Source organism: Oratosquilla oratoria, chromosome 3 (assembly GCF_046742065.1).
Source record: "Oratosquilla oratoria isolate Oo_2021 chromosome 3, ASM4674206v1, whole genome shotgun sequence".
Lineage (NCBI taxonomy): Eukaryota > Metazoa > Arthropoda > Malacostraca > Stomatopoda > Squillidae > Oratosquilla > Oratosquilla oratoria.
This window is the reverse complement of record NC_134779.1, coordinates 15,277,851-15,298,343: the sequence shown is the minus strand read 5'-3', so window position 1 is coordinate 15,298,343 and position 20,493 is coordinate 15,277,851. Positions and strand designations below refer to the sequence as shown.

Genomic DNA, 20,493 nt, shown 5'->3' with positions numbered 1-20,493 from the left:
TCACACTCGAAAAGTTATGATAGTAATTTATCCAGGGGGAGATGGTGGTCGTCGTTATATCAAGTTTTGGCTGCGACCGCCGGGTGATTCCCATTAGGCTCAACTGAACTTGCAAACCTACTTTGGGCGCATTCGGCGCCACCGCATAGCGGGACACGCCATTTTACTTACGCAGGGAAGGCTCTCTTGGCCGCCGTGACAGCTGCGTCGACTTCGAGCTTATGGGAGTCCGGAATGTGAGCCCAGACCTTCCCGGTAGCTGGACAGTACGAGTCGAGAACGCGCCGGCAGTGCACAAACTGACCGGCTATGTAGTTCTCGACCGTTACTTCCACGCCGTCCATTTTTCTGAAAATAGAAATATCCTCATTTGCAAACATTTCACACATAGTTTGTGTTGTTCATCATGGTCTTGGATCACGTGTTGGATTCGTGATCGACATCTGTTACCCTCCCGGATGAAAGTTCAGATCTCATAATTATAGCCTGTAGCCTGATCAATATTTAATGCACACACACATACTCCTTGCCCACCAAAGCTGAAGTGCCGGTCCGCAGTGTAGCATGGCTGATTTTTATTTTTAGTGCTTGTTGGGTCTTGAATTTGGATCGCTGATTTAGCGGTCGAGAGCGGTACCACTGCACCGTCGAGACTGTGTGTGTGAGTGCGAGTGTATTTACAAAGGATTACAAAGGCGGAGCATGCCGACAGGAGACCTTTTGATCCATATCTAGGTCGGATGCGAAAAAAAATCATATTAATAATAAATAAAAACTATGATAATGTAAATAACAAATAAAATACATAAATAAATGCATAGGTATATTTAAATAATAAAGAAACAGGTAAATAGTAAATAATAATAAATTTACATATAACTAATGATAAATGAAAATCAGACAGACAAATTATAAAACAAAAACAAATAATATAAGATAAATTATAATCATTACAGCATCTTACTTAGGTATTTATCTAAATGATTCTTAAAGCTTCGAACTGAACTACATTGCACTACCTGTGCAGGAAGTTTATTCCATTCATTAACTACACGGTTGGCTAAGTTGTTTCTACCTACTTCCAAATTGAATCTATTTCCGGACAGTTTAAGACCATTGTTTCTTGTCTGATTCTCATTCAATGTAAAAATTTTGTCACTTTTGATGTTGTCAATTCCCTTTAGAATCTTAAAGACCTGTATCAAGTCACCTTTGAGTCTACGCTTTTTTAGGGAAAACAGATTCATATGTTTTAGTCGATTTTCGTATGATTTATTTTTGATATTTGGAATCAGTTTTGTGGCTCGCCGTTGTACTTTTTCCAGTCTGTCAATGTCTTTAATGAGATTCGGTGACCATACGGAAACAGCATATTCCAAATGTGGATGAACTAACGATTTATATAGCTTGTTAATGAGTGATGTACTTTTGAAATCAAAAGATCGCGCAATCAGTCCTAGAATCTTATTTGCTTTCTCAGAGGCTGAAATACACTGCTTGGATGATTTGAGGTCGTTACTGATAATTACGCCGAGATCTTTTTCACTATCCACTTTTGTTAACGAATTTCCAAATAGCTTGTAATCGTACTTGCTGTTATTTTTTTTACCTAGTTGCATTTTACGGGACGGGAGCTAAGCTCGTTGTGACCCGTTTTCGTATCTCTCCACATCCAGTTTTTTCTTGAAATCGTGTATAGTTCAGGCATTCACTGTTCAAGTGTGTGTGTGTGTGTGTGTGTATTTACCTAGTTGTATTTCACGGGAAGGAGAGCTACGCTCGTAGTGTCCCGTCTCCATATCTCATTTTATCTAAACTATTTTTAAATTCATGTATTGTTCTTGCACACACTACTTTTTCATCCAACTTGTTCCAACTGTCTATTACTCTGTGAGGAAAGCTGTTCTTTTTCAGATATCTTCTATAGCTGTCCTTCTTGATTTTCTTTCCGTGTCCTCTTGTATCTCTATCATCCCATTTTATCAGATTCTCTCTATCAATAACTTCTATGCCTTTCATGATTCTGTAAATAGCTATCAAATCTCCTCTCTCTCTTCTTTGCTCTAATGTCTGTAGTTCAAGTTTTGCTTGTCTCTCTTTATATGATAGTTTTGAGAGTTTTGGTGCCAATTTTGTAATTGCTCTTTGTATTCTTTCAAGTTTTTTTTATACATTTTTTTTGTATTTGGTGACCATACTGTTGCTGCATATTCCAATTTTGGTCTTATCAGAGTGGTTAGAATTTTCTTCACCATTTCTTCATCCAGGTATGCAAATGCCACTTTGATTGTTCTTATTAAATTATAAGTTTCTCCAAAAATCTTATTTATATGTTTCTCAGGTGACATATTATTCATAACAATGACTCCCAGGTCCTTCTCATTCTCTACTTTTTTTATTCCTTCTTCCAATTTATATGATCCTATTATTCTGTTTTTGCTTTTTTCCAAATTCCATTATCCTACACTTTTTAGTGTTGAACTCCATCTCCCACTTCCTACTCCATTCCTGTACTTTGTTCAGATCATTCTGTAGTGACTCACAATCTTCATCCGTTTTCACTTTTTCAATAGTTTTGCATCATCTGCAAAGAAGCTCATATAACTTTTAATTCCTTCATCCATATCATTAATATATATAGCAAACATTATTGGGGCCAGAACTGTTCCTTGTGGGACACCGCTTATTACTTCATCCCATTCTGAGTGTTTATCTCTTATCACTACTCTCATTTTTCTTTCTTGCAAAAAGTTTTCCATCCATTTAAGCAGTTTGCCCTGTATTCCTCCTTCAGTTTCTAATTTCTTAAGCAACTTTTTGTGTGGTACTTTGTCAAAAGCTTTTTTTAAGTCTAGAAATGCACAATCAGCCCATCCATCTCTTTCTTGTATTATATCTATTAGCCTTGAATAGAAACATATTAAATTGGTGACGCATGATCGTCCTTGTCTGAATCCAAATTGCCTTGTAGCACGTTGTTTTTTTCTAAATATTTTACCCATCTACTTTTGACAATTCTTTCACAAATTTTTGCTATTGTACTTGTTAGAGAGACTGGTCTATAGTTGGTGTGTGTGTGTGTGTGTGTGTGTGTGTGTGTGTGTGTGTGTGTGTGTGTGTGTGTGTGTGTGTGTGTGTGTGTGTGTGTGTGTGTGTTTACCTAGTGGTATTTTACGGGAAGGGAGCTAAGCTCGTGATATCCCGTCTTTGTATATCTATATCTAATTTGCTCTTAAATTCTTGTATTGTGTGTGTGTGTGAATGTGTTCTGCGTGGTTGCATAGTTTCTTGTGACTTCTTACCGGCATTACGATTACATACAAAAAAGTTTTACCCCATAGACGCTGCTGACATCGGTAAGATTGTTCATTTGTTCTATTCCTTCACTACGGAAATGTTCTTTATTCTATTCATTCTAGCGCCATTTAATCTTTGTTTGCTTCTATTGCGAATAACAAGAAAACGTCCATCATACGATTTACCACGGTTTTGGATCACGTATTGGTCTCGTGATCGACAGCTAATACCCTCATGGCGCCACCTGGCTAGCCTATTGCTCACTAATACTGATGTGCTGTCGTATAAACAAAATAAAGGGAGATAAATTGAAGCAAATGTGATCCTGAATAGCAGCAAAAAATACGAGCAAACTCAAGAAAGCGAACGATAATTACGAAGTGTGAACCCAGCGGTTAGGTTGGCTGGAATCCTAGAGAGGACTGCTCAAGAGCCGGTGTAGCCGGTTCAAGTGACTCCCCGTTTCAAAAGACTCCCCCAGTCAGATCAACCTAGGTTCAGACGACTCCCCGTCACTTGAAACTAGTTTCAGACGACTCCCCACCCGTTTGAAATGACTCCCCATTCGATTGAAACTAGTTTGAGATGACTCCCCATTCGAATGAACCTAGTTTGAAATGACTACACATTCGTTATTGCTGTAATGCGTAATTTTTGTCTTTATATTTTATCATTTCCTAGATAAATGTTAGTTCCAATAGATGTAGTATTGCGCGACTGTGATTGTTTATTTTTGTGATTGTTTCATAAACCGAACAGGAAAGATATAACTGGTGACTAGCCTATTCCGTAAATTTATAATTTTGATTGACATTCGTTATTGCTCTAATGCGCAATTTTTGTCTTTATCTTTTATCATTTCCTAGATAAATGTTAGTTCCAATAGATGCACGAAAGAAAGGGCATGAGCGGATAACCTAGTTTAAGATGACTACCCATTCGAATGAACCTAGTTTGAAATGACCACACATTCGTTATTGCTGTAATGCGCAATTTTTGTCTTTATCTTTTATCAATTCCTAGATAAAGGTTAGTTCCAATAGATGTAGTATTGCGCAACTGTGATTGTTTATTTTTGTGATTGTTTCATAAGCCGAACAGGAAAGATATAACTGGTTCGAATGAATCTTTGAAACCTTTGAAATGAAACGAACATGAACATATTACAGAGGTTTGTTAATTGCCAGTGTTGCCGAGATTTGTTAGTTGTCAGTGTGGTGTCGTGTCGTGTGCTACCATGGACTTTAATACTGAAATGGACGAGGTGGAAGAGTTCCTGCGGTCAAAAAAGTATCCAGTGCATGTTGGAAACAACAAGGGAAAAAAAAGCTAATTTTCGAAGGAAGTGTCAGGCATTCACAATCCAAGACGACTGTCTGAAGTATGTTCATAAACCTAACAGGAAAGATATAACTGGTGAGTAGCCTATTCCGTAAATTTATAATTTTGATTGACATTAGTTATTGCTCTAATGCGCAATTTTTGTCTTTATCTTTTATCATTTCCTAGATAAATGTTAGTTCCAATAGATGTAGTATTGCGCGACTGTGATTGTTTATTTTTGTGATTGCAGAAGTTCGCTTCCTTCGGGTGATTAAGGATCGCCAATACCAGCTTGACATTGTACTGGCTAGTCATCGAGGATCTGGTTACAGCGACGAATCTGTTGCCTTGGGAGGACATGTGGGCAGAGAAAAAGTCGTCGATCGTATAATGCAAAGATATTGGTGGCGCAAAATTGTATCTGACGTAAATGAAACTATCAAAACTTGCTTGCGGTGCCAAAAATCCAGCACAGTATTCAAGAAAGTTGACTCGAAACTGCACAGTATCCCAATTAAGCCTCAAATTATGCACCAAATTGGAATAGACCTATGTTCCTTAACAAAGTGAGTTTGGTTTTATAAAAACATATAAATGTGATATTTTATTTTAGCATAATAATAATAATAATAATTAATAATTAATTGATTAGTACTAAATTGATAATTGATTAATAATTAATAATTGATAATAAGAAACTTGCATAAACTGATATATATCACTGTATATGATTTACAATGGTGATTTTTACCACCAAGTTCTTCATCAGACCCACCATCTCCAACTTCTCTGTCAGAGCAACCATCTCCAATTGTCCAGATCATAGGGGTTCAGCAACAGGAGATTATCTACAAATTTAATCCAATAACAGTTGCAACACAGCGAGCAATCTGCAACAACTCTAGTGGACGTCTGATATTTAAGAAAAAATCTGGTCCCTCTGGAAAAATAAACAAGACTTTCAAAAACACAAGTGAACCCCTTGCTGTCAAAGTAATTAAAGGTGATGGATTTTTTTTTTTTCGTTCCATGGCATTCGCTATCACTGGAGAAGAGGACCAACATCCTGTTGTCAGAAGCTTGATATGTGATTTCCTTTCCACCAACGAAAACATCCAAGTTGATTCAATGCGTGAGGATAAAGTATGGGGAACAACTAGAGAGATTATTGCAGCAGCCAACATGTTTCAAGTAAATGTATGTGTTTGGGCAAAGTTTGGATCTATTCACACATGGCATTTACATAGCCCGAAAGGTAGTAAAATCATAAAGGATTCTCTGTGTACCTTGAGAATAACGCTGGCAACCATTTCAATGTAGTTATCCGTGTGTAGTGTAATTTCTAATAAGTAATAAATAGGTCATTGTAATCCAAGAAAAAAAGGTAATCATGTATAGTGTAATTAGATTTTTTTTTTGTATGGGCCGAGCAACCTTAATAAAAAAAATCAAGCATCCAATAATGGGAGTCATTTCAACCCGATGGGGAGTCATTTGAAACCAGTTTCAGTTAACTGGGGAGTGTTGTCAATCTAGTTTCATTTGACTGGGGAGTGTTTTCAAACTAGGTTCAGGAGACTCCGGGAGTCATGTTTTGGGGGAGTGTCCTCAAACGTCTACACCGGGAAGGACAAACGAGGAGGAGGAGGTTGGTGCTTAGAATAGGCGGAATGTGAGCAGCCCACGCCAGGAGGCGCAGAATAGTTGCTACCGAAGCCCTTGCCCTATCATGCCCTTGGACTGTCGGGGCAGACAATGAAGTCACTCCTGGGAACCGTAGAGACGTGCAGGATTTGAACCCACATTTAAGCGAACGCGAGACCAGCATGCTTCCGATGACGCCAACAATGCACAAGTTGGAGACAGCAAGGAAAACGGGAAGCAGGGCAAGGAGAGGTGGTGTGTGTGGGGGGGGGAGCAATCCGTCGAAGCAAACGTCTACAGGACAGTGTGTACAGTACGTCACCATCTGTAACGCTACATTGTGCCTGAAGTTCAGACTAGGATATCTGTCAGGATGAATTTCTGTTCCCCCCTACCTTTTTTTTTCCATCTCCCGTTTCTTGTGGTTCCCCTCTGTTTCTGTAGGACTCTCCAAGACATCGCTACAGTTCGTTTCGGTCGGAGTCCCCCAGAGTCCTGATGTTGACTTGAATTCCTGCCAAGATTTCTTTATGCTTCCCGACACGTTATTTTGACTATGTACCCCATCTCTTGACACGGAACTCTGTCAGCTTCAGCGCACTTTTATCTTGACTGTCAGTTTCTGTGCACCTTTAGCTTGTCTGTCGGTCTGCCAGAACCTGTTCGAAGTCTGTCAGTCGATTGTGTGTGTGTGTATGTGTACTTACCTAGTTGTATCTTACGGGGAGTGGAGCTACGCTTATCTCGCCTTTGTATCTCGCAGTGTCTAGTTTGCTCTTCAATTCGTGTATGGTTTTTGCACACTCTATTGTTTCGTCCAGTTTGTTCCAAGTGTCCACCACTGTGTGGAATTGTTTTTTTTTTCAAATATTTTCTATAACTATCCTTTTTGAGTTTTTCCCATGTTCTCTTGTGCTTCTCTTGTCCCAATTTAATAAGTCCTCAAGTATTTCAGTGTCTTTCATGATTCTGTAATGTTCAGTAGTCGCCTCTCTCTCTTCTTTGTGTGTGTGTGTGTGTGTGTGTGTGTGTATTCACTTGGTCTTTTGGATCACGTGTTCGACTCGTGATCGACAGCTATTTCCCTCCTGGAAGAGAGCTCAGAGCTCGTAGGTCCGATCTATGGGTAATCCTATGACCTTTCACACACACACACACACCCAACTCCCCGCCCACGAGAGTCAGAGTAACGACCCGAAGCGCAGCTGTACCGAAATTAATTTCGGCCCTGGGCAGGATTCGAACCAAGCATTACGCGCACCACCATGCTAGTAGTTCATCGTTCTACCAACTGCGCCACCGTGTGTATGTGTGTGAATGTGTGTGTGTGTGTGTGCGTTTGCGCGCGTTTACTATGAATAATTCTTAGCTTGAAGTGGGTTAATGGTTTTATATTGGCCTTCTACCAATCTATTCCAATTGACGAATCTGCCTCCACTGTCATGCACTATCGCCTGAAGGATCTGATTAATTTCATTCAATATTTAACTGATATGTTTTAAATCTATAATTTCTATTTGTTTATTTATATATTATCGTTTTCCTTTTTTTTTTTTGTGTCAGAACTTTTTTCTCAATTGGAGGGAGATTACATTGCCTCTTCAGCGCCCCCCCTCCCACCCCGAACTCCGCGCACAAACTAGAACATTGCCTAAATATTTAGAATACAGAAAAGAAAATGTTAAGTACACACACTATGGTTCCATCCTTAGGTCACAAGATTCCTTTCGAACCCTTGGTGCATAGACAGGCCTGAAGCATTGCTCATTTACATCCACTGCGGTCTGAATGTCACCCACGACTGCGCAATCGTGTTCCAGTTGCATCTCCCACATCTGCTGCAGCGACCCAGCGAGAGGGTGAGCACTTAATATAAGCTGCAACCAAGGCCTTGTTCACACCAGCGGTTTCAACCGCGGCAGTTGAATTACAACGAAAACCACTGGAGGCATTCACACAGAACTGCAGTTTTTCTTGACTATGCGGTATTGCCGAGGTTTCCGCGCGGTTCAAACCGCTAGTATGAACAGTGCCTTAAACACCTATCAGTGCGATCAACGATCTTTCATGAACTATGATGTGCAAGCAAGATCTGGATTTAAACAATGTTATGGGTGAATTATAGGTGAAATACTGGATCCAATGTTAAGTTCAAGAATCATCTGTCTTGTCGTCTAAGCAGGACCCCATGAAAAGAGAGGAAAAGGGCACAGAGAGAAATAAAATCTGTCTCGTCTTTCAAGCCATATTTCCATGAATAATTTATATTGTTTTCAGTGTAATCAACGTGTTCGTAAGAGTATACCCTACCTCTAATGAACACAATTCCTGGTGGTATTATACATTCCTAATCCGTATACAACCACTTTCACCCATTAATCGCAGCCATATTTTTAAAATAGACGACATAAGTGTACAGTTTTAAAACTTAAGTTTCAAATCTAACAAAGGACACGGTTATCTATGTCTACAAAGACAAGAACTTTGATGGCAGTAGACGTGGAACAGTTTGTTGGAAACGTGCGGTCAAGTCAACGTATGGTTTGCACAGATCGTCTCGCTATCCGCAGTCATTGGTTGACATCATATATTTTGTTTTCCTGTCATTCATTTCCGCTCCACGAGGAGCACAAACAACTAAGAAGTTCAGCTTTCCTCACCACTTCGGTCTTTTGTCGTGATCTAATAGAGGTATTCAAATTGTCAAAGGGTTTAGCGAGGGTAATGCAAGCAAGGACATCATATCAAGAGAGTAGACAGGACTCGTAGTAATGGATTTAAATTAGACAAATTTAGGTTTAAAAAGGAAATAGGCCAGAACTGGTTTACTAACAGAGTGGTTAACGAGTGAAATATATTTAGTAACAATGCAATGAGCGTTGAAAAAAAAATTCAGAGAAGATTAAACGACTTTATGGATGGAAATGAAACTGTCTAGTGTAGCCCTTATGGTCTCTTGCAGTCTCCTCCATTCATGTGTACAACAGAAGTGTCGTCTGCGATTATCAAAACGCGGAGCCGGAGCAGAAAGTCGCCCAAGGAACAGATTTCCTCAATTGATCTAATCAAGCCAATATTGGACAGAACAAAAATCGGACATGAGGTCAAAGAACTCTCGCATCGCTGTGGTACAGATGGACTTTGTTTATACCAGCCTGGGGTGTGTGTGTGTGGGGGGGGGTTAAAGGGGCTGAACTAAAATCTAGATGCAGAGAAAAACTGCCCCTTGTAGTCGTGCATCGACTGTAGTCCCCGTCACCAGAAGTATAGTGGGTGTTACACTACCTAGACCTGACTATAGGGGGTGCTGAGACCGAAAAGGGAAAGAAAAAAATGTAATCTATATAATGAAAGGACAGCAATCAACCAGAAACTTTAAGAACGGAGTACCACAAGGTTCAGTTCCATCCCCAACACTCTTTAATCTATACATGCACGATATGCTCACACCCGACACCACAGGAATACAAATTTCTTCTTGCGCAGACGACATAGCAATTACATAACACTGTAACGCAGACAACGCTGCAGATATACTACAGCCATACCTCGGCACACTTAACACCTGGTTCACTACAAATAAGACTCAAAATAACTTAACCATATCTACATCCACACTTCTCACCAATCGGACAGAGGAACACAAATACATACCACGCCTCTACTGTATATCAACAACACTCATATCACACACATATACACCCAAGATTCTTGGTGTAACAAATGACATCCATGTCATTCAAACACATCACAAACATGAAGACTTGCACACCTAAACTTAACGCGCTTAAACCAATTGCAGGAACAACATTTGGACAAAACAAACTATTACTAGAGTATACAATGCATACGCTCAGTGATGAATTATGAGAGCCCTGTATGGCCCCCTAATCTCACTAACACACCACAAAACCCTAGACAATACAAAACAAAGCCCTAAATGCAATTACAGGCTGCACTAATATAACACCTACAGACAATTTACACCATGAAACGAAAGTCCTTAAAGTCAAATATCATCTTGACATGAGAGGCACACAAACACTTGCCGCAGCCTCCACAAACACTACACTATATAGCAGAACAACCACACACGCCATGAAACATCAAAACAACACCCAAATACCTATATCATACACAAATATCCTCTTCTCTTCCTCAACAACCACCATACACCAGCCTCCAAAAGCATAACTATAATCATATCACTCACTGTTCCATCAACAAACTGAAAGACAATATATTGCTGCATGCCAGACCCCCTGATATCCATCCCTCTGAATCCTCTCTCACCCAAAAGGACAGAGTAGTCCACACAGACTGCGGTGCGGCCACCATCCAGCCCTTCTAAGCATCGCAGGCAACTGTCCAGGATTTAATACTTCACCCCATACTAAACAACACATTATAGAAAACTACATCGTACAAAATCACGCACGCCAACAACACAATATACAATATGAGGGATTTGTAGGAAAACCCCGTTCCAGCCGTGGTGTTCCTCAGGAAGACGGGACTGCTCGGCTTAACAGTCTATGGAACATCATTCCACACACGATACCTTTCAATGACATATACACAACGTTTCTCCCAACTCCCATAACAGTGGAAACATGCATTAAGGAAAGAAACGATCCAACTGTTTCTTCATAGCTTTATCAGGAGGCACGTTGTATTCTGAACAGAGAGCCCGCCTCCCTCTCCGGTGGATGCATGCCCGTGTGTTCTATATGGTCTCCAGCAACCTGTTGAGCCTTCAGGGTGACAATGTGTCGAATAACTTTGCAAAGCTGCTCATGACGCTGACACCATGGACATTAGCAGAGATACTGACCCACCTTTAAAAATGGTACGAACTAAATGAATTAATAAAGATAAATGATGATCATAAGGGTGATCCAGTGAGCAGGCAACAGTTTGATGCTTGCGGAGCAGTACAGCTCAAGGCCTGCCTTGTTGCCATGGCGCTTAGCGACTTGTCCGCATGCACTTCCCACGGCGCGATGGCAGTCATCCAACACGGCGTGCCCCCACGCCACGAGACACCAAAACAGTGGTTTCCAACTATCATATATGACGCCCCTTTTTTGCTTCCAGCAGACCAGCACGCCCCCACACCTTTTTGTATTAATGAGAAATTACATATGTATAATTATATATTATATAGATAATTGGTTGGGGTGACTGACAGTTATATTTTGCACGTATGTAACGGCAGGTGGTTGTTCTTGGTATTATCTAATTATTCTAATCAAATAATGATTTTTGAGCAAATGACTTCACGCCCCCCTTGCATCCTCATGCCTCCCTGGGGGGGGGGCGCTCCCCTAGTTTGGGATTCACTTAGTGCCACTATCATTAGACATATCCTCAAAGTTTTGTTAAGTTCATTATCTAAGTAAATGTGTGCGCGCGCGCGTGTATTGGGGTGTAATTTGTACTGACGTCGACGACAGCCCACCTGCCAAGTCAAGCACCACTACATCAACATCCCCTAATTGTGGTGGTTCTCATTTATCTATTTATTTGTATCTATATATTTGTCAGAATGTCATTCGTCCCCTCCCTCCTATTTCATTATTATTATTTTACTGTTATCATTATTACTATGTCATCTATATTCTATGCCAAACGGCTTCTTCCCCCTTATATGAAGATGACCATTCCAGGCTGGTTAGCCTCCCTCCAGGCATCCCGCCCCTTTTATCTTAGCTCTTGTGGATGAAGGGCCATCCCTGACCCCACCCCACTCCCCGGGTGCCACTACATATTAAAAAAAAAAAAAAAAAAAAAAAAAATCTACTGCGTGAAACTTATGCAGGCATTGAAGTCACCAGCAAATTCACTTAGACTTGTTCATTATACAAAATTCACTTTATCAGACAATTTTTGTTTATTCAAGAAGAATGCCAAGTTAAATACTACACAGGAAAACATATCAAGTACTCGACAAAAAATAAATTATATTGACGTTGTGAGAATTGTAGCCTGGGTCAACTTTTGCTCGTGACTGTCACATACGGCCGAACAAAAGTAGGGGCAGTGCAAGACAGATTGGGAAACAGTGCTGTGAAAATCCCAATTAAATGCGAAAAATCGTACAGACTACATCCACTGTTGACATATTTGTACTTTTTCGCATATCAGTCACCGCTCTGTTGGGCAAGGAGTTGTGTGTGTGACTTCACAACAATAAACGTACAGTCGCAAAGGTGATAGCTGTCGATCACTAGTCTAACACGTGATCCAAGACCATGGTAATTTACACAAATACACACGTAATCCATTGGAAGCTGATACGGGAAGATACAAGATATTCATATATAGCTGAGACTAGGAAAATCTATCTACATGCATTATTGGGTGGAGAGCGAGGCTTAATTGCTTATGAATGCAAGTGGTTTCGCTACATGTACAGGAATTATGACAAAAATAGTGGTAGTAAATAAGAAAATAAACGAATAAATGCGGTGGTGTGGATCAGCACACAATAAGCTGTAGAGAAAAAATGAGCAGTAACTAAAACGACTCCCAATCTAACTGGTAAAACATACAAAATAAGATAGACTGGAACTACTGACACTGAAAGAAGATGTTACAATAACAGAACCCACAGCCATGAAGTAAACATAACCGATAAAAATTAACATAGAAATTGAAAAAGGTAAGGCGTTTAAAGGGCTTTAAAATATTTTTCGTGGAATAACAGAAAAAAAAAATAGTACAACTAGCCTAGCTTAAGACGAGATCCAGTGAGGATAGCTCATCCAGCATTCTAGTTATGTAAAGCAAGCAAAAACAGTAGATAAATAAATAATTAAATAAATGGACAAATAATTGAATAGACATTGTGAACTAGATCAGTTTCCTTTTAATTATTCACCGCAACAACTTTGTCCACGTCCTTGCCCGAGGTGTTTTAACAAGAGAGCAACTCTTGCCAAACAAGTTCATTTAGTTTTTGTTATCCTCTCGCATTTTTTTTAATATTTCAAGTTCACACACACGCTTGTGTAATGTAGCATCGAATTCATTAACAGTGATGACTTTAAAATGTGTTCCTGCAATGTCAGATAATTTGATTCATTTGATGGGTGGGAGGGTGTGATTTTTTACCGCATAGTAATCTTGTGACTGCTTATCTAGCAAACTCAATATGGTAACTTAAAAAACTTAACACTCACTGGCATAACCAGTACTTACTACAGAAGAACAAAAATAACTTAATTCTATGTGTCATGATATAGGAGGTATAAAACTCACAGCACGTAAATGATGGTCCCAAGTTGTTGAACAGACTCTCCGCTCGACTACTTGTTGTGGCGACGGCAGGTCGGCAGCGCGTCTGAACATACAAACGGTGGTACGACTGCAGTCCGGTTTGACTGGTGCCGCCGGGATGAGAGATGGAGAAAGCATCGTACCTTCTACCTTGCCTTTTTTACGTTTAATTTCTAAACATTCAAAAGAAGTATTATGGCACATATGTACCAGAGACATAATTAAGATGATAATATCTCCAAGTCAACTTGCCATAGGAGGCAGGCGATGCTTGGACGAGTCAGTAAAGACGGAACACTATGACGACGGAATTCGAGTGTACTGTATATGCGTTTTGATTCATCCAGAACGGCTCGTCGCTGGCGGGAAATTCAGACCAGGCAAACAAACCCAAAATAATGCTTTTAATTAATTAAAGAAAACTAATAAGTAATATGGAATACTGGATACGGAAATAAAAAGAAAAGTCAAAACGGAGGAGGCAACATTGCGAGCAGACAGTAATGGCGTAAACAATACGAACAACAAATGGGAGCTGTATATGAGGTCCCACACTGACGATTAAACTAAATTGAACTGAACTGCGCCCTACGTGCAAAAGATAATTATTCAGATGCCCGTAACCAGACAGAATGTGTCATATTATCTCTCTCCTGATAACATGCGTACTTGTGGCAAAGGTCAGTCAACTGCAAGTGAGTTGTGAGTTCGTGTCATCAATGAAATTGCCTCGTACTCTGTTTATCAGATTTTGTTTTAGCTTACGGTACATAATTTCTCAATGGTTGTGCCGTCAGACGATTTTGTTCAGAAGAGTTGGGGACCTCGCACCGAAGATAATAATTTAAGGGTTACTTCGCGTATGCATTCGAGATATGAGAGACGCCTTTAGTGACATCCTAACGAACCAGAGTCACGCAGCATTCCTATATGGCTGGAGACTTATCTCTGCGAAAAAAAAAGCTGGTCACATAATTTCCATAGTCCCACCGTTCTACTACTCTACATAAGGGTTGATTCACACTATCGGTCCGGTCGCGCTCCAGTCTCGCTACGCTCCGGTTCTGAGGTATTCAGGGTTGATTCACACTATCGGTCCGGTCACGCTCCACTCCCGGTTCTGAGGTATTTATCGGTCCGCTCTCGTTCCCGTCATCCCCCCTCCCTCGACACCAGTAGAAGTCTTACCATCAGTTACGAAGGATGTGTGACTGTAGTACAGCGAAGTTAGGTCATAGAGCTCTGGTTTACCTTTGACTAATTCTATTAGCATTTCATCTGAAACCACAAAATTAAAGTAAGTTTTGTAGGTTATATTTTATTCAGTTGGTGCTTATGTATATCCTAGCTGTGCGCATTGCCATTGTATCAGTGATAAATAAAAAGAAAACGTATTTTTATCATTTATCTACCTTTCGCATGATTCCATTGTGGTGTTTTCTTTGGATTATCCATGGTTTGGTAGGACAGAAGGAAACACTATTTGCTTAATTAAACGAAGACTGAATCTCGACTGGAGTGGAGCAGTAGGCAGGGCTGCAGCGTTTTCTACACTGCCGTGTAGAATGGGAGTGTTGCCATACCGGGGTATACATTTTTCTCGGGCGTGTGCAGACTTTCATAGCAAGATATACTTGTCAAACTTTGACAAAATGTTGGTTCTAGTTTTTTTATTCTTGAATGTATATAAGGCCCCCATGCCCTAACATATTCAGTAAGATATGAAAATTCTTTTATTATTATTATTATTATTATCGCTAAAAGAAAGCTGAAACTTTAGCGTATATTTTTTTTTACTACACCGTGAAAACGTATCTAGGAGGTGCTAAGATGGGAGGGAGGGTGGAGGGGTGTGGAGTGTTTTCGGGGATGGAATGGGTGGGAAGGATTTTATGCCTTGTCCTTTTTTGGCTACCTCCCTGGTAAGGGGGAAAAAGCCTTGGTATATGTATGTATGTAAAAACGTATCTTTTGGGGTACAATATTTTATAAGTAACACAATTACCAATTAAGTCATATTTTGATGTACCATTTATTATTTGATAACAGTTCTATGATTTTTAAACAAAAGTTTGAGTTTTTAAATGTTATGAACAGCCCGCTGATATGTAGAAAAAATTTCCTCATATCCTTGTGCAGTTGCCACATGCCGCTATTTGGTACAAAATTCTACGAAACGGCAGCCCTGGCAGGTGCAGGACCGTGGCAACTGAGTTCACACTGGCGCTCACGGTTCGGTCACGGTCCAGTCTCGCTCCAGTAAAAATATCTTTTGACGGAACCGTGACCGGAGCGAGACCGGAGCGAGACTGGAGCGAGAGCGCCAGTGTGAATGCTTCCATTGAAATTAATGAGACAATATTGCATCGATAAAGGAAACATTTAAAAAGGATGGTAGAAAAGGGATAATAGAATTTATATAAATGTATATATATATATATATATATATATATATATATATATATATATATGTGTGTGTGTGTGTGTGTGTGTGTGTGTGTGTGTGTGTGTGTGTGTGTGTGTGTGTGTACACAGACATGACAGAATTGAATAGACACCAAGAGAAATCGTGTAATTGGTTAAACAAGCAAATGATACAATTAAAGTGCTTATAAATGGTCACAATGTGAATAACTAATACTTTGTTGACATCCTCTTTGCTTTTTTCAATGCAATGACCCTTCTAGGCATGCCAGTGATTAGTTCACGAGTATCATCTTGAGGGATTTCTTGCCATGTTTCCTGTAATAACCCTAAGAGTTCGGGCTTTGAAGGTGGCTTCCTGTTCTTTTTGCGAAGATGTCGGTCTAATATGCCTCAGAGGTGTTCAATAGGGTTCATATACAGGGACTGACTTGGCCATGGAAGTTTCCTGGTCCCATTTTGGTTCAACCAGTTTTGTGTTGCTTGAGCAGTGTGACAAGGAGCTCCATCTTCCAGAAATAGGAAGACATTTTTACTCATTCTACCTCTGGAGAATATTAGAATGAGTTCTTCCCTTAATATAGAAACATATTTGCCTGAATTGATGTTTCCTTGACACTCCACCTCTGATCGACCATCACTCCAAATTGCACCCCACACCATTATTGAAATGATGTTTCACTGTTGGCTGCAGTCTTTTCAGGTCAAACACTTGACTGCAGAGTCTCGAGACCCACACTCTTCCACTGTCAGAAAATAATGTGAATCGTGACTCATCAGAGAAAATGACAGTGTTCCAAAAGGCCACAGGGCTCTCCACCATCTCAACAGCCCAATCCTTTCTGCGCTTGATATATGTTGGACAAAGGAGTGGTTTCCTTCTTGCAGCTCTGCCATAGTAACCCAGCTTGTGGAGGTACCTGACATCTATTCTGGGACTGACATCAGCTTGTGCTGCTATGTCAGAGGCCTTGCAACGTGGATCCTCTTTGACATTTATTTTGGCAAGACGCAAGGTTGTTTCTGAGGGCCCGGGACGACCTGAATGAGATTTTATGCCCTTCTTGCCCTCTCTGGTGAATTGTATGACCACTCTATTGACAGTAGAAAGGAGCATTGACAGATTTTCAGATATTTTGTGTTGACTAAGTCCACCTTCATGTTGACTCAAAATACGACCTCGCTGAAATTCAGATAGGTCTACTGTTCCTTTGGTTCGTGGCTTGCTTGCTAAATCTTGTATGTAATCTAAAACATAAATCTAGGTAGATATAACATATTAGGTAAATTTGATTAACATCAAGCATTAAATAAGAGCAGAAATGCATTGCTCTTGATGTCTATGCAATTCTGTCATGTCTGTATATATATATATATATATATATATACATATATTATATATATATATATATACATATATGTATGTATATATATATATGTATATATATATATGTATATATATGTATATATATGTATATATATACATATATATGATATGTGTGTGTGTGTGTGTGTGTATGTATATATACTGTATATATGTATACATATAATATATATATATGTATATATATATAATATATATATATATATATATATATATGTATATATATATATATATACTAGGGGTGATCAGAAAGTAATGACAGTCGGACTCGTAGCTGAGAGACTATAAGTGTTGGGGGGGCGGGGAGCAAGGGGCAGCAAGTGTTGCCTGTTGTTACATGTTTGAGCTTGTCGCTGTTTGTCTAGCTTACATTTTATCGTTGCGCTGTGCGATTGCGTCATTGTTGGTTTGCCTCTCTAACCGGAAACATGGATTTTTCGAAAGAAGGCTGCAGATTCTACACCTTCACAAGGTGGAAACTCGGGAAAAAAGCAACGGAGATCAGAAAGGAATTGTTGCAAGTTTTTCCCGAGTCTACTCCATCACTGGAAACTGTTTCCCGCTGGATTCGAGCTTTCGCAGCCGGAAAATTGCAGCTAGAAGATGATCATCGTCCTGGCCGCCCTCGGACATCCGTGACCGAAGCAACGACGGTCCGTGCGCGGGCCATCATTGACGAAGATCCAACTGTTACTCTTCGATTCTTATCCTTGGAGCTCGGTGTCAGTTATGGGAGCGCACATGACATCGTGCATGAACACTTAGGGCTGAGGAAGAAGTGTGCTCGATGGATACCTCATTTGCTTACGGAAGAGCAGAAGAGCGAACGGGTGCGGATTTGTCGTCTATGGCTGGCTGAATTCGAGCCAAATGGTCCGAAACGGTTCTCAGATGTAGCTACCGGAGATGAGTGTTGGATTTCTTTCTTCACCACCAGAGACAAGCAGTCTAACATGGTGTGGTTGAGTGATGAAGAACCTCGACCTCAGATTCTGAAGGAAGGATTTCGCAGCAGGAAGCGCCTTTTCACCATCTTCTTCAATTCACAAGGACCAATGTGTGTGGATGTAATGCCTCAACAGTGTACTATCACAGCCCAGTACTACACTGATCACGTCCTTCCTCGAGTCCTGGAATATCATGCCAAGACTGCACCAACCCGTCGCCGATCGCGCCTTTGCTGCACCATGACAATGCTGCCCCCCACAAAGCTCGCCTCACTGTGCAGTTCCTGGAGCAGCAGGGGATCACACTTCTCCCCCACCCACCCTACTCGCCTGACCTTGCTCCCTGTGATTTTTGGTTGTTTCCAAAGATCAAGGGTGCGATCGCAGGGAAGCTGTTTCATCGCATCCAAGATCTGGCGCGAGCAGTCAATTCAGAGCTACGAGGTATATCGGCTTCTGAGTACCGTGAGTGCTTCATGAAGTGACGAAAGAGGATGGAACGTTGCATAGAGGCAGGAGGGGAGTACTTTGAAGGAATGTAGGCCACTATTTGGATTTACCTCTGTACCGTGAAAATATATGGTATCACTGTCATTACTTTTTGATCACCCCTCGTGTATATATATATATATATATATATATATATATATATATATATATATATATATATATATATAATATATATAGATATATATTCCAATCATAAAAGAACGATGCGTAACTTTAGTCTGCAGAGACTGAAATATTAAATGATGTGAGCATAGTAATATTGGGAGAGGGAAGAGATAATGTGTGGGCCAAGCAGTGGAAGGTTTATTATTACCGGTATTACTATTTCTCTTATTGCTATAATTTCTATTATCATAATTATTATTATTGTTGTTGTTTTTGTTATTGTTGTTATTATAATTATTATTGTTATTGTTATTGTTATTGTTATTATTATCGTTATTATTATTAGTGTTATTATTATTATTATTATTATCATTATTATTATTATTATTATTATTATTATTATTATTATTATTATTATTATTATTATTATTATTATTATTATTATTATTATTATTATCATTATTATTATTATTATTATCATTAATCATTCTCCCGTCTGGAGTATTGGCTGCATGTTGTTATGGCAAAGTAGCATGCAGTTGATACTTTAGGGTCTATATGGGGCGCCCCTATGGACCAGAGTCACACATCATTTTGTCTGTGATAGAGGAGGACTCTGCTCACAGAGAAATGATGTAACTTTTATTAATGCTACTGTCCCTCCGTTATGCTGTCCCCCAACCCCTTGTTGCTGTCCTGTACCATTTCTCTGAATTCCATTGCCTTGTTCCGCCTACCCTGTGGTGGGGGGAAAATAATACTGCCACCAATCGTTTCCACTTGGATCGTATGAGGCGAGAAAAACGGGACGGGGATTGGGACCAGTCATCCTTTTCCCTGTATCCCAGCAGGGGACATTCCTAAAAAAAAAAAAAGTAAAGGCATATGAGGGTCAAGGAGTTTTCCAACCAGCACCCTAAGGTTTGGGTCTTTTAATGTGTGTGGATGTGGTACAGATTAGAGTCAAAGGGAAGAGATAGGTAGTATGTTTGTGAGAAGAAAGATGGATGTGTTGGCTTTGAGTGAAACTAAGTTGAGAGGGAAGGGCGAGAGTGAGTTTGGGAGTATAAGTGGGAGGTTCTCAAGAGTGAAGAGAGGGCGAGGGAGAGAAGGAGTGGCTGTACTAATAAGTGAAGAGATAGATAAACGTGTAGTGAAGTGGAAGGAGGTTTCTTCAAGGATAATGTGGATGAAGTTGAAACTGGGAAAGGAGATGTGGGTTTTTGTAAGTGCATATGGGCCTGGTAGTGAGAAGAGTGTAGAAGAAAGGGAGGTTTTTTGGATAGATTTAAATGAGTGCACAGAGGGATTAGGGAGGAACGTAAATGTAGTAGTATTGAGAGACCTTAATACTAGGGAAGGATTATGAACCAATTGACGGAGTAGTTGGCAAATGTGGAATTCCAGGAAAGAATCGTAGTGGAGAGTTGATGATGGACATGTGTCTAGAAAGAGAGCTGATGATAGCAAATACAGTGTTTCGGAAGAAAGTCAAGCATAAGTGCACATGGGAGAGGGTGGTGGAGGGAAGGGTGGTAGATAGGGCGGTAATGGACTATGTAGTGGTAGATAGGAGTT

General features: G+C 40.0%; 2 protein-coding genes across 2 annotated transcripts in view; one reads left to right on the top strand and one right to left on the bottom strand.

The window, feature by feature from the left end:
* The window catches only part of LOC143020745 (2-aminomuconic semialdehyde dehydrogenase-like), a 38,989-nt gene extending 25,310 nt beyond the window's left edge, over positions 1 to 13,679 (bottom strand). The window contains exons 1-2 of the mRNA XM_076177471.1: positions 13,528 to 13,679; positions 172 to 348 (exon numbers count right to left, since the gene is read on the bottom strand). Coding sequence (XP_076033586.1) covers positions 172 to 344 — 173 coding nt within the window. The 5' untranslated portion in view covers positions 345 to 348; positions 13,528 to 13,679. The remainder of the gene's footprint in view (positions 1 to 171; positions 349 to 13,527) is intronic.
* On the top strand, positions 4,180 to 6,818 carry LOC143041661 (uncharacterized). The gene is made up of 4 exons (XM_076213669.1): positions 4,180 to 4,713; positions 4,871 to 5,186; positions 5,379 to 5,623; positions 6,709 to 6,818. The coding sequence occupies exons 1-4, from the start codon at positions 4,452 to 4,454 to the stop codon at positions 6,816 to 6,818; spliced, it is 933 nt and encodes a 310-aa protein (XP_076069784.1). The 5' UTR covers positions 4,180 to 4,451.
* Positions 13,680 to 20,493: the final 6,814 nt, after the last annotated feature.